Here is a 13,634-nt window from a genome sequence, read left to right as displayed (position 1 = left end):
TTTATGTTCCTAATGATTTTTGGTTTGTTTTTTTCTTTCAAATTAATTTTTAATCAATTGTACTTAATTTTCTATCATCAAATACTAATCAAAAATTTCCTTTAAACATTATAATCTCACAAACATAGATCGAGATATAATGCTTAAGAAAATTTGTTGTTTTAGCTTCAACGAGGTGTCAAGGGATTGTGATTCGGTGTTTGACATTTAATCAGCTTCTTTCCCATCGAGCTAAAGGCTTCTACGGGTCACGGGTTTCACGGTGCACTAACCCTTTCAGTATTGCATTTCGTTTGCGGCTTATTTTCGGTTATATGCCTTGTTATTTGTGTCATTTAGTAATGTTGATCGTTTTTTTGTTTTGGGTGGCTCTTTGCTTGTGGGCTGGTCTATCTACCATTTTTTGGGTTTATTTAATCCGAGTTTAATATTATATGTGATGTCACGATTTTTTTTAATATCATAAAAACGAGTTCCTTGTAACAAAATGAAATTGATAATAAAAAAAGTAAAATAAAAATAGATTTCAGTTATAATTGAAGTTGTGAATTAGAATGAGAGCTTACTGAAAAGAGAAAAATAGTTAGACGCTAATTTCCCTGATAAATGTTTTACACCAACTGTACGAGTACGCCGTCCTTCAAAACGAAGGAAAGACGCCGTACTCCTCCTCCGCACCATAACCATTGGTATTACACTCCGCCGTCAACAACCACCGATCTACATCCAACTCCGTCGTCGACTCTGTTCGCTTTGCAAACCGGCCTTTGATCCTCGGCCGCATCTCAGCATACGCCTTCCGAGAAGCGTATCGGATTTTCTTCTCGAACTTTCTCTTCTTCCTCTTTTCCTTGTACCTCAAAACCCTAGCCTCCCTATCCATTCCTGACAACCTTTTTGTTATTTGCGTTTCTCCTGCTACCATCAATGGATGTGATATCGATTTTTGTTCCGGTACTACGCCGGCTTCCATCGATGAACACGATACCTGTAATTTCCGTAGATCCACATGTAAGCGTTCTGGTATAATAGAGTAATCAACATCTGGAGCTTAAAGATTTGAATTGAGATGTTTACATTATGGTTATGCGACTGCGAGTTGCTTTTGTTGTTCGAATTGGTAGTAGATCTGGTGAAATCGATCTCGTATGGAGTTCCCGGTGATTGATGATCGACTCTTTGTACATCTAGAAAATTCGTTGCCGGCACAGTTGTTTGGACTGGAACCACGCCATCGGTAACTGAATCACGGAATTGGCTTTGATGTTTAACCTCTGTTGTAATCGGGAAACCAAAATCGAAGATACGATCAGCAGCAGCAAACAGATCTATTGATTTCATATCCGTCTGAGAAGTACTGGTAGGAAATTTAACATTCACATTCGTCGTAGTCGGAACTCCCCAACTATCATTATTATCTTCCTTGGCAACGGAACTATTCAATTGATCATTGTTTCCGTAACCGGAGACCGGATGTAGTAGGTTACCGGCGGTAGAGTTGACGAGAGCATCCTCCGCAGAATCATAGAACGGAACCACCGGAATTCGCTCGTGACGGCGAGCAAGCGGATTCGCCGAGTGTATATCTGTATCGCAAGTGACGCATAGCGCAGCGTCGTCCGCCTTACAATTGAAACAAGCAGGTGCTTGTTCACACACCTCGCACATCCACACACGGTCGTGCCTCATGTGGCGGTGCAGCTTCACATCACACGCCATACACATAAAAGCCCTGTGCTTACGGCAGAACAGCAAGGCTGCCGCGGAGTCGCAAGAATCACATAGCTTTCGAGCCACGTGCCACCCTGTCGGAAAACACTTGGCACCACCACTAGCACCACCGTTTTCAACCATGGTTGGTTATGGTTTAAATTTGAGGGCTCCTGTGTCTAGAAACTTCTGATTTTTTTGTGGGTTTTAAGTGTTTGGAAGAGACTGGAGCTATCTATATCTACCCTAGGTTAGGAAATGAAGTTGTGGTGGAAGTGGATGACACGTGGATCAATGTGTGCCAAGAAAAAGATTTTGAGCAAGGATGGGAAGGTTGTTCCGCTGTTTGTCAAATATCTGCATAGCGACGTGGGGCCCCCTGTAGGAGAAACGGACAGCTGTCTTGATGAAACTTTGATGACGCGTGGATCTATGATGCCCACATATCCACCAAAGACTTTTTATGGATATTGGTTTGATAATAATACAAACGTTTTTATGTCGTTTTATGACCAACTTAACATTACAATCTCATTATTATTTTCGTTACAAGACGGAGTTGGAATCACAAAATAATGTAATAGACCTCGTTACGACGACTAAACATTGTACGCACCTTTTGAAATAACGTCAAAAAGATATTGTTTTTCTACATAATTAATTATTCATATCTGATAAAGTCACAATTTATATATCAACAGTTATCGCTAGAAATGAAAATAGTCAAGGTTTCTTTAAGGGATTTTGTTTTGGCTTATGCCACATCCGCTTTTCGCCAGGGTTGTGACGTTATATCTTAATTTAAGACATACATACAATCATGATGATAAAAGATTTAAAATATTATAACAAAAATAATATCTTAACTACGTCCACCAATCGAGTTAGGTACCTTTTCTAATACATGTACTAACTAACATTTATATTGGGAATTTTCCGCCATCATATTACCGGCATCTAATCACAAATACCAACACATGGTCGCATACTTTCCATTCCCTTTTATCATTACATGAATCATATACGTACTTTATGTGTAGCATTTGAAATGTAAAAATATAGAATGCTTGATCATTCTAATCTTGCTTTAAGCATTAATTTTGATATATAAAGTCAGATACAACTCACCTGGATTAGTAAAGGTTGGTCTACTTAGTCGTTAACTTGCTTGCAACCCCAACATTAATAGACTTGATATTTCAGTCCAATTAACATTTGTCGATGAAACTTGGCTTGGCAAATTTAGCACACCTGATTTGGTGTCGACGACATGGTATGTGAGCTATGACTCGCTCTTCACCAAGCTTTTCGTGACTCTGGGTCATTCCCCAGGTCATGGCAAACTTGGACCGTGACCCATGGTTGTTGTAGGAATGGCAACGAGTCAGGTTGGGACTGGTTATTGGTATCCTTGCCCCCGAAACCGATAACCAAAACCATCCCTGTAACTATTTTGGTTCCCATCGAGGATCTTATCAAGGATTCCATCGGGGCCTATGGTTTCCCCGATCCATGATGGGGAACCCGTTAAGGGTAAAAATCCCCTTTCCCCATTGGTTTCCCATTCGTTGTTGGTTATACCCGAACCTAAATCAAAATTGTCCCGGAAAAAAAATTACAACATTTTAATTTTCACAACTAAAAGTAAATTAATTTTCTTAAAACATACAAGTGTAAAGGTCTTAAACCAATTACAAACAATATCTTAGATTACAATATAAAAGTAAATAGAAGTTCAAACATCATCCAACTAACATCAAGATTTCATGATAAGACAAATAAACTAGATTTTTCGAAAGTTTTATTTGGAGTGTTGAGATAAAGTGGATAAAAATCTTTTGAATTTTAATGTCATTATTTTTCTTTTAATGATATTATACCTATATAAATAAGTATTAACATATATATATACACACACACACATACATACATACACATATCAGGTCGTGTCGGGTCGTACCGGTGATCACCGTCCCCGCCCCCATCCCTGATAAAATCCCTGAATATGTTCCCATTCCTGATAAGTAGGGGTGATCAAAATACCGACCAACCCGGCCAACCCAATCCGAAAAAACTCAAAAAAACTCAACCCAAGGTAATCTGACACATAGTTGATACAAAATTAGGTCAACTCGTATCTATTCGGTTGGAATTGAGTTAGGATTATTTGAACCCAACCCACTTAGAACCTGATGCACTTCTACACTATAGATTTGATATGATTTTTAAGTCCTTGATCAACATATACATACATTAGATATTAGACCAATCCATAATTAATTATATGCAAAATTATATTACAATATCAATAGTAATTTTATTTTTTTATTTGCTTTAACCTTCAACTTTCTTTTTTGTGTTTGTTAGGCTTTTTGTATGTTATCTTTTTTTATTTTACTTCGTTTATAGCTAAATAGCTAGATTGTAAATTATAGCAAAGTTTCAACCCGACCAACTCGTACGGTTTGGGTTGGGTTGGGTTTTAGTTTTGTTTGGGGTGGGTTATGTTAGGTTGTGATTATTCAAACCGCAATCATTGGATTGGCTTGTTCAAAAACCCAACCCATGTGCAACCCCATCGATAAGAAGTCCTCGAACCCGGCCCAAAAATTTTGGTTTTTGATTTTTCACCATCAGTTTCAGGGTTTTTTTTTTGCAATCCCAAGCTTTTGGCCATTTTGTCGTCGCTGGTCGCTACGTAAACCTGCTGACTACAAGTCGTCGCACAAATTGTGCTAAATCGTGATCGAGCATTATGAAATGACAACAAAGTTGTTTCCTTTACCAGCTTTACAACAAAACGCAAACACTCGACCGGTCAAAACCTTACATCATATTCATTTCCATGGAGAAGTTTCAAAGATTTAGTAATAGTATAAAAATTGGAACTACCAAGAAACAGATAACATCAAACAGAAAAAATGGTACTACAAATTTAGATGTTTCAGTGAGACATCAGTATTTGGCCTCCGAAAAGACATGATGACTCGAGATCTAATAGCTAAAGACMAAATCAATAGCAAGTCACAAACTTACACAATGAGAACGAAAGGTTTAGCCACCGCCAGACTTGAGAGTGTTGCTCAACCTGCCATTCACAAACATACATCATCGATAAAGAGCTGCATATACAGATATATTTCTTTGTGTGGTATATATTAAACTACAACGTAACTAAATAAATAGAATTAGAAAATACAAACGTATAGACAAATAAAAGAGACATGATGACTCGTCACCAGGACCAGCACTGTGCACATTCAACTTCTTTACAAAAATAAAAATTCTTCACATAATGGGGAGTGGATCTGTCTCATCTGTTCCAATCATTCAGTTGGCACAAAAATGTCATGCAGAACTACATATGCATGCACAATCAAGGCAATTCAGGTCATTCTTATTATTTATAAACACACAGATTTGCTTGAATAATTTTAAAAAGTAGCTGCTAAAATAGGGCTTGTAGGGGGGAGTTGGAGCAAAGCAATTGTCATAACTCAAATCTGCCAAATCAGTAAATATAATCCCAAATGTGGTTGATGGTTTGTTACGTTGAAGTTGCCATCTTTAACCACCATTCACAATCACCGCCTTTTTCACTCCAAAACTAGTTGGAAATCCGATCATGACTTTAGCTCATATAAATTTCAGTTCCACAACATTTTTCTTGAGCGCAGCAGTTTCAGTCCAGCAAGGTGAGAGAGTCATCTAGTTTAACCTCAAGCTTCGGTTTTTCACACCTCAATACTAAGGACTATTTATTTATACCCCCCATAATTGCATCATCTTAAAACAAGCAGATTCTACCACATTGATTCACTCATTATCAATACCTTCCCTCTATTCACTCACCTCATGTCTCGAATTTATAGATAAAATCTATCAACACATGCTATTTGCATTTCTAGTTCTCTGACATTCTAGCTGCCCGTCTTCTACAGGCTTGCAAATATCAAATATGATGTTATAATCTGTATTCTGAAACATCAACTAGAGTGACTAGAAAGGTGGAAAATAGAATTGAGAAGTGTATATAATCAGAATTGAGCTTACCAGTCTAAGCCCTCAAAGAGACCTTCTCCTTTGATTGCTGAAGTTTTAAATATAGACCATTGACGGTTTTTTATTTTGTGCAACTCTAGAGCCTCTGTCACAGCAGCATCATCAAGTGCACCAGGAAGATCCTATCAGCCGATATGTAGAAAAGCAATTATTTAGAGGTGAGAACTGAAAATTATAAACATTAAAAGATTCATTTGGTTTGTGTGACAAGTTAAAAGGCTCAACCTGTTTGTTAGCGAATATGAGAACTACAGCACCTTTTAGCTCTTCCTCCTATGTTAAAAACAATAGATATATTTGGCGTTAAAAGAATACAATTTATACTACAGAAACTACCGAAAAGGTTGTGATAAGAACAAAGAATACCTCTAAAATTGCATGGAACTCCTCTTTAGCAATTACTAGTCGTTCGGTGTCACTGGAATCAACCACATATATTATGGCTTGAGTATTTGGAAAATAGCATCTCCAATATGGCCTAAAAGAAACCAGAGTATATCAGCTGATGAACTTGTGAAAAACTGTAACAAAAGCCAACCTATAAAGATTTTCATGAATGCCAGCATTACAGGAGTTGTACCATTTCCTATTTTGCAACTCAATGTACAATGTAAATTTCAAACTGAGAAGATATATGATGATTTTATAATCATCAATCCTCATTTCAACCATGAAATCAAGGGCAGAAAAGAAAGTTGGTCTATGTGCTGCACAAAACCCACCAACTTCGATTGCAATGTGCATAAATCCCAAACTGTATTTTATATTACCATCATTTCTAGCAACAAGGTTTCGAAAATAACTTTTACTGAACATCAAGGAGTTCAACTGAATGAGTTGAGGTCCTTGAGGAGACCATCAAACAAATTCAGCAATCATACACAACGGTTGGTCATCCTTATATGTTATTTTACAAAGTTACCTGTTCAACTAATTTGAAAAGGCAAATTTGAAAGAAATGTAACAAGTGGAGGATACTATTAGGTTTATGAAACAACACATTAGTCTGCATGTATATTTTGGATCCATATACAGGTTTTGTCAAGGCTCTGGCTTTTATCTTTTAAAGCATGATTTTTTTTTGTCTTTTTTCTAGAAACCACACAACCAAATGCTTTTTACTGTCCATCGCAACCGTTAGTACACCAAAAGTAAAAATATAACCCGTGGTATGCCACATCTCAAGACCAACCCAAAGTGGAATATTAGCAGCAGATACCACCCAGATATGCAGTGAGCATGGTTTCAACTATCATGACTTTTCATGCATGCCAAAAGTGGGGATGCGGAATTAATCCCATAATGAATTTAAGCCAGCATGAAGAGTGCAAACACAAACTAATTCAGTACGTGTTAACTATGCTGTTATAGAGGTGAAAATACAAAATTGCGGTCAGAACCGAAATTTGAAATAGCAGTTATAGCAGTGGTATAGTGGTCCAAAAACAGCGGTTCATATAATATTTCATAGAATTATATATATATACACACATATAGATAATATATATGTATGCATACATAAACATATATATGCATTAATTAAGAATATAGTTTCAGCATCAAAACGTCAACTTAAACAAGTTTCACAAAACAAAAAAGGAAAAGTGTTCATAAACGAGCTAATTACAAGCAATAGGTTCAGCATCCGAGTCAACATAGTTCTAAAGAGGCCCAAGCTAAAATGTCAGAATATCAATCTGCAATTTCACCTTAAATATTGGTCAATTGCGCCGCTAATATCGGAAACGCAAATTTCACCACAATTTTACCTTACTCCGCAATCCGCTATTGCAGCGCAATAGCGCCGCAATTAACAGCATAGCGTGTTAAGATGAATATGTGGGTCTGTTGGGAAACAGGCTAGTGTATTGATCGAAGAGAAAATTAAGATAACTCAGCAATGTCAAAAATATATACGATTGGCTGCAATCTACTTTTTGTAGTATTAGCCATGAGGGAAGTGAGGTGAGAAGATCAATCAAAGGCTACCTGATGCTGGTCTGCCCACCTGTATTAAAAAAACACTAGCATCAGCAAGAAATATTAACATAATGATGAAATACATATTATTCAAGGAAAACAATATAAGAGGAAATATTGAAAAGTGAAAAAGAATGTTCGATGACCAAAAAGATCCCAACGGACCAACAAGTTCAACAACCATAACTGTTTCTACGAAGACCAATGAAATTCATTTGTCTATCTGGTGTTCTAAACATACAGCATTATACTCACATTATAATTCTACAAGCAAGTATACATGTTTCTTCACAATGCTTCACATCAAAGAAGTCAACCTCTTTCTTCCTATGCTTACCAAAATGGTAATGACTTGTATCTAACTACGGTATAAATTTAACCTTCTATTGATCTCAAAACAAACCTTGCTGAAGATATTATTTTTCCCTTTTCTATATCTCATATCACTCGCATTCTCATATTCACCACAGCTTAATCTATCTGTAAATCTGAACCATAAGAAAGAACTTCAATTGACCTTATCAAAGGATTATTAAAACAACTTGGCCTATATTGGCTACGTTTGGTACATGGGACGGGACGGGACAGGATGGGACAAAACTCACTGTCCCATGTTTGGCGTAGCATGGGACAGAACAAGAACTCACTGTCCCACGTTTGGCGCGACATGGAACAGGGACAAGAACTAGGACAAGGTGGGACAGCATGGGACAAAAGAGGTTTTTTATGGGACAAGAATGTGACAGAAACTAAAATATTACTAATCTACCCTAGTTTGATATATAACCTTAATATAATATTTGTTTTAATGGTCATCACCGCTAGTTTCGGCCGCCGCCACCACTACCGGTGGCCACCTCCACCTCCACCTCCAGTCCTCCACCTCTTCTTCCCCTACAACAACATCCTCCACCGCCTCCATAACCACCGTCCACCAAGTCCATTGCCACCTCTACCATAGTCGACCACCGACCACCACCGTCCATTGCCACCACCACTAACGACGTTCGCCACCTACAACTCCTCCTCTACTGCAACAACCTCCTCCACGACCTCCATGACCACCATCGGCCACTACCATTCATTGCCACCTCACCTCCACCATAACCACCACCACCACTATCTTCACTACATCAACCACAACTACCTCCTCCACCATTGTCAACTATCACCACCACCACTGCCTCTACCTCCATAACCACTGTTGGCCACCGACACTGCCCGTTGCCACTACTACCGTCGACCACCACCACCTCCACCATAACCAAAACCACCTCCACCAACACCACTACTACCATCAATTATATCAAATTTTTCATTCAAATTTGATACAAATATGAAAATTATGTACAAATATTTATAAATTAAATTATTTAATTATTTACTTTATTTGTGTTAATTATAACTATTATATAATATTTAAAATCATCAAATAACTTTTGGGGATAGCTTGTCTAGTTCTCACCCGTCCAATCCTAGTCGTACCAAACACCAGACATACTCCTGTTATGTCCAGTCCTGTCTCGTCCAGTCCTATCCAGTCCTACCCTCTTGTCCAGTCATATCTTGTCCTGTCCTGTTCAGTCCAGTCCAATTATGTCTGCGTACCAAACGCTACCTATAAGTGTATAACCTTCACATACCACCAGCAAGTATTTATGTACAAGTGTGTATAACAGGGAGTCCATTTGCACTACATAGTCCACAGACTTCCAGCACCTTATCTTTTATTCTAAATGCAACGAGATGTCTTGTTCCGTGATTATTAGATCCCTGTCTTTTACTGCCCTTCTTATTCCTCATATTTACAATTATAATTTTCTTTAATAAATTATAGCATATACTAAGATAATCCAATTGCTAATACCAAAACCCATTCTAATTTAATCCCTGAAATGTGACACCAATCATTTTATATTATAATATCGTGCACTACTTATTCAAATTATAGGAACTACAAACATTATGACCGGTACTGTCAAGCTTGGCTCTAATGGAATCAAACTAATATATGAGAATCAAATAACACCAATGTATGTACTTTCTCATCCTTTATTTTTATTTTCTTGTTTTAAAAATGGGCCTTGCATTCAAAGAGTCTGGTGTAATGGATTATTATTTAGAAAACCATCACCACTTAGGATGGAATCCATAGGTGTATAAGTCATCAGTAAAGTTCTGACGTAAACTTGAAAGTATGAATTACCGTTAAAAATTACACCTACCAAACCTACATGAATTCCAATCCTGGTGTTCATCCTTCTGAAATAGAGCATAAAAAACTATCATTCCGTCTCACCCTGGAGCTTTTGAGCCATCTTTTCACTTACAATATGTAACCAAAGTCTATATTGCTGCATTTACTTGATACAACCAGAACCCTCCATCTCAAGAAAACTCTAATTTAAAGATCAAATTTGACTCTTCTTTTGACCATGATTTAGCAACAACGAGCCTCAGCCTTTTTATGCTAAATAATATGACACTAGAATGTGATATGGTAATGACGAAAATTTGATCCCAGGAGTAATAAGTTGATGTTGCAACTACTTCAGTCTCTAAAATCATGTTTTCGACGCTTTACAAAACTTTAGGATTATATTTCCACGATCATCATGGTCCTCTAGACCTCTAACAAAAATGATCCTTATATCATTAAAGAAATGTTATTGGTGAAACAACCTGTCTTAAGAACACAATAGTTCGCTTATTGTCTTGGCACAATATAATGCAAGCTAATTGTACTTCAGACTTAGTATAAGTAGTAATCATCAATGTATGTAAAAATACATGTGTCTTGTGCGTGCGAAGCTCTATTATGGTGCTTCTGTTTTTTGAGTCTTTTCAAGACCGAGATATCAAAGAATCATCAGGGCATTAAATGGCTTCAAGTAAATCCTACATTTTAAGTTTATTATGTAGTCTTCATCACTATAGTTCTTACATTGCTTGAGAACTTGTTGGGAAAGCACCATATGCATTGATAAAGTTGATCCTACTTTAGTTAGACTTCGATTCTAGTGTCATATTTTAATGTGTGACACCAATACCAAATCAAAGTTTGGCTCAGCAAGGTCTTTTTGATGTTGAAACTGGGTTCTATCGTGACAGATGACAGGATAGTGTGCAGGATAGCGCGGGAAGACTTGTTATCGCTACACTTGATGCGATGGTGCCATGCTATAGGGACAGTGGCACATTCGTGGGCAGGATAGCCAGCGGCAAAGTTGTTAAAGGCTTAAGGCACACTTAGGCATAAAGGGGTCTTGGGGCCTAGGCGCGAGGCACAGATGTGAGGCGTGGGCCTCAGGAATGCGAGGCGCAGATGTGAGGCGTGGGTCTCAGAAATGCGAGGCGCATCTTATCAATATATATATATATATACACACACACACGCACAGTTACACACAACTTAAATATTCAACAAGTACAAGCCTCCAATGCAGCAACCAAGAGAACTTCGATACAGGCAGAGGGGTTTAAAGCGTGAGCCATGAAGGAGAAATTTTAAAGTTTGAGTATTTATAGAGAAGGAGGCTTGAAGTTCTATTTGATATTAGGATTTGACTTATTTCATCTATTTGATAACTCTTTTTTAAAAAGTATAGGAGTGAGAACATGAGAAAACTTATTTAATCTTAGGATTTAACTAGGTATTTAGTAACTCTTCATGAGGCGAGCCTAGGCCCACAAGGTGCCTCAGCCAAGGAGCAATGCCTTAGTGAGCCTCATGAATACTCTAAGCCTCGACTTAAAAAAAGCCCACAACCTTGAGCCTTATGAGCCTCAGAGCCTAGGCACGCTTTTAACAACTATGGCCAGCTGAGCCCCAACGTTAAAACCTATTTTTTGGTCTTTTCTAAAGTGTAGACTTTTGTGTGCTTCTTACTCCTCATCAGAAAATACGAGAGAGAACTTGAGAGGGAGTTCTAGAATTACATTTTGTCAAGTGCTATGATTTGAAGCTTGTAATCAGTGGGAACTCCTTGTATTCTCCTTTTGGAATTGAATATATGAACCACCATCTCCCCCCTATGGATGTACACTATCTCATGATAGTGGAATCACGTTAAATCTTTGTGTCCTACATTTATCGCTCCTAGATCGTTATTACATCGTTGTTGTGGGTTGTCATTGTCTCATTAACCGTATTTTGTTAGACACAAGTTTGAGATCTATTTGTTTCTGCATTATTGTTGGATTTATGCATTAGTTTGATTGGGGACCTCAGTGCTTTCTTAAAGATAAGTATTTATCTTCCAACATCTTGTTGTTTTTAGTCGTATAACTTCCAACCAAATTCACGAATATCCAGATGGTGCGTGCATAAAAATAGGGCTAAGTGGTCTAACTTAAGAGTTATTTAATGATTCTAGGATCAAATGACAAGAATATAATGCTTGGCTCTCATTTTATGGAGTTGTTACACATTATGACACTTGCACCATGAACTAGTAGCATGAGGTTTATAGTTTCGGGATGGATATGGATATTCCATATCCAGCTAAATAGGTTCCGATGAGTCGGGTATTCCACCCAGCCAGTTACACTGTTACAGAACTGTCATCCTTCAGCAAGCATGGTTAAATCCAATTGCTAACAGAAAATCGTCAATTGGTGTCAGCACATATCTGACTTCATCAAATGAAATGCTCAATTCAACACTTATGGACAGAAAAAAGATAGTTAGATAGGCAAATCAAGGACAATTAGCAAACATACCCAGATCCCAGACTTGAAACTTTATATTGTTATATTGCACCGTCTCTACATTGAATCCGATGGCTGCACAGAAATTCTACATCAGTACGCACACCTATCAAGACAATGCCCCAAAACTAGACTTGCCGCCCAAAATTCGTTAATGTAACTTCAATAATCCCATAAGTTAACCTATTATGAAACTAAGCATTTAAGCTGTTAGGGATATCAAATGTAAATTAAGAAAACTGAGACGAAGAAAGAGAACCAACTTGGAATAGTGGAGACAACTTCACCCATCTGAAGCCGATCTAAACACCAAATCACCAATTAACAAACATGAAAACAGATAATCCGTAGAAAAGATTAGAGACAATGAAAGAGATGGGATCATACAAAGAATAGTGGTTTTGCCAGCATTGTCAAGACCGAGAACGAGGATCCGAGCTTCTTTGTTTCCGAAAAGCGATGAGAACAATCGTGTAAACACTAACCCCATCTATTACACCATGTACGAGTATTCCCCAAATCAAAAATCCAGATCAGATCGTTTCACCTTCAAAAGCAGAATCCCAAATCCTCTGCGTGACAGAATCCGACCGAAAAAAAACCAAAATGATATGAATTCACATATGATGCACACAATTAGTTCCAGCGCACGTGAGTAATACATATTTGCACAAAACAAAAGCATGTCTATACGAAAGATCTTGGGAATTTAGAAATGGAAAAGCGTACCTCTGAAGCGGAGAATCTGCTCAAGAGAAAATTCAAATATGTAGTGATGGCGAAAAAGGTGAGATTTTGGGAGCAAGATTTGAAGATGGAAGGATATGAGGTCTTCGTCTCGATCTCCTCGGACGACAATCCTCCGAGTTTCCTATTTTGATTCTTCAGGATCTGTAATCGGGAGATATGGAGTGATGAACACGGAGTAATTTACAAAAACTCACCCTGAACTATCTCATCATTTCCATTTAAGGTCATCTAGATTTTCATTTTTTACACTTTTAGTCCAGAAAGATCGGTTACCCCCTTTTGGTCCATCTCGTAACGTCCATTCATTTTAGACGGTAATAATATAAATGATAATGATCAAAAACCGTTGATTAAGTACGTATAAATGTATAATGGAATAAATCATTATAAAATAATGGATAACGAACAATTAAAATTGAGAA

The 13,634-nt window shown here is 37.6% G+C and overlaps 2 protein-coding genes across 3 annotated transcripts; both read right to left on the bottom strand.

Moving 5' to 3' along the window:
• Nucleotides 1-493: 493 nt before the first annotated feature.
• Nucleotides 494-2,027, bottom strand: LOC112507429 (zinc finger protein CONSTANS-LIKE 4). Of its 2 annotated transcripts, XM_025112017.1 has the most exons (3): nucleotides 1,488-2,027; nucleotides 1,078-1,274; nucleotides 494-988 (listed from the first exon to the last, which is right to left on the bottom strand). In XM_025112017.1, exons 1-3 carry the CDS (start codon nucleotides 1,852-1,854, stop codon nucleotides 641-643), a joined length of 912 nt encoding a protein of 303 aa, XP_024967785.1. In that variant the 5' UTR covers nucleotides 1,855-2,027; the 3' UTR covers nucleotides 494-640. The 2 variants fall into 2 exon arrangements, with proteins under 2 accessions (XP_024967785.1, XP_024967784.1); XM_025112016.1 differs by having other exon boundaries at nucleotides 1,078-2,022.
• A 2,493-nt stretch (nucleotides 2,028-4,520) lies between these two features.
• LOC112505834 (ADP-ribosylation factor 1) lies at nucleotides 4,521-13,364 on the bottom strand. Its single transcript, XM_025109864.1, has 9 exons — nucleotides 13,192-13,364; nucleotides 12,850-13,034; nucleotides 12,726-12,764; nucleotides 12,475-12,537; nucleotides 7,762-7,780; nucleotides 6,139-6,250; nucleotides 5,998-6,045; nucleotides 5,764-5,894; nucleotides 4,521-4,798 (listed from the first exon to the last, which is right to left on the bottom strand). Exons 2-9 carry the CDS (start codon nucleotides 12,950-12,952, stop codon nucleotides 4,765-4,767), a joined length of 549 nt encoding a protein of 182 aa, XP_024965632.1. The 5' UTR covers nucleotides 12,953-13,034; nucleotides 13,192-13,364; the 3' UTR covers nucleotides 4,521-4,764.
• Nucleotides 13,365-13,634: the final 270 nt, after the last annotated feature.

Source organism: Cynara cardunculus (genome assembly GCF_001531365.2).
Source record: "Cynara cardunculus var. scolymus isolate 2C chromosome LG 2, CcrdV1, whole genome shotgun sequence".
Taxonomy (NCBI): Eukaryota; Viridiplantae; Streptophyta; class Magnoliopsida; order Asterales; family Asteraceae; genus Cynara; species Cynara cardunculus.
Note: the sequence above shows the minus strand (reverse complement) of the source record. Positions and strands in the feature narration are given on the sequence as shown.

Bases quoted from the DNA above. Each gene is read 5' to 3' on its own strand.
- LOC112507429 (XM_025112016.1), bottom strand. From the start codon at position 1,854: ATGGTTGAAAACGGTGGTGCTAGTGGTGGTGCCAAGTGTTTTCCGACA. The intron at 989-1,077 runs GTAAACATCTCA...CGGAAATTACAG, and splicing joins CGCAGTCGCATAACCATAAT to GTATCGTGTTCATCGATGGA.
- LOC112505834 (XM_025109864.1), bottom strand. From the start codon at position 12,952: ATGGGGTTAGTGTTTACACGATTGTTCTCATCGCTTTTCGGAAACAAA. The intron at 12,538-12,725 runs GTTGGTTCTCTT...ATTTCTGTGCAG, and splicing joins AGTTGTCTCCACTATTCCAA to CCATCGGATTCAATGTAGAG. The intron at 5,895-5,997 runs GTTGAGCCTTTT...ATCGGCTGATAG, and splicing joins TCATATTCGCTAACAAACAG to GATCTTCCTGGTGCACTTGA.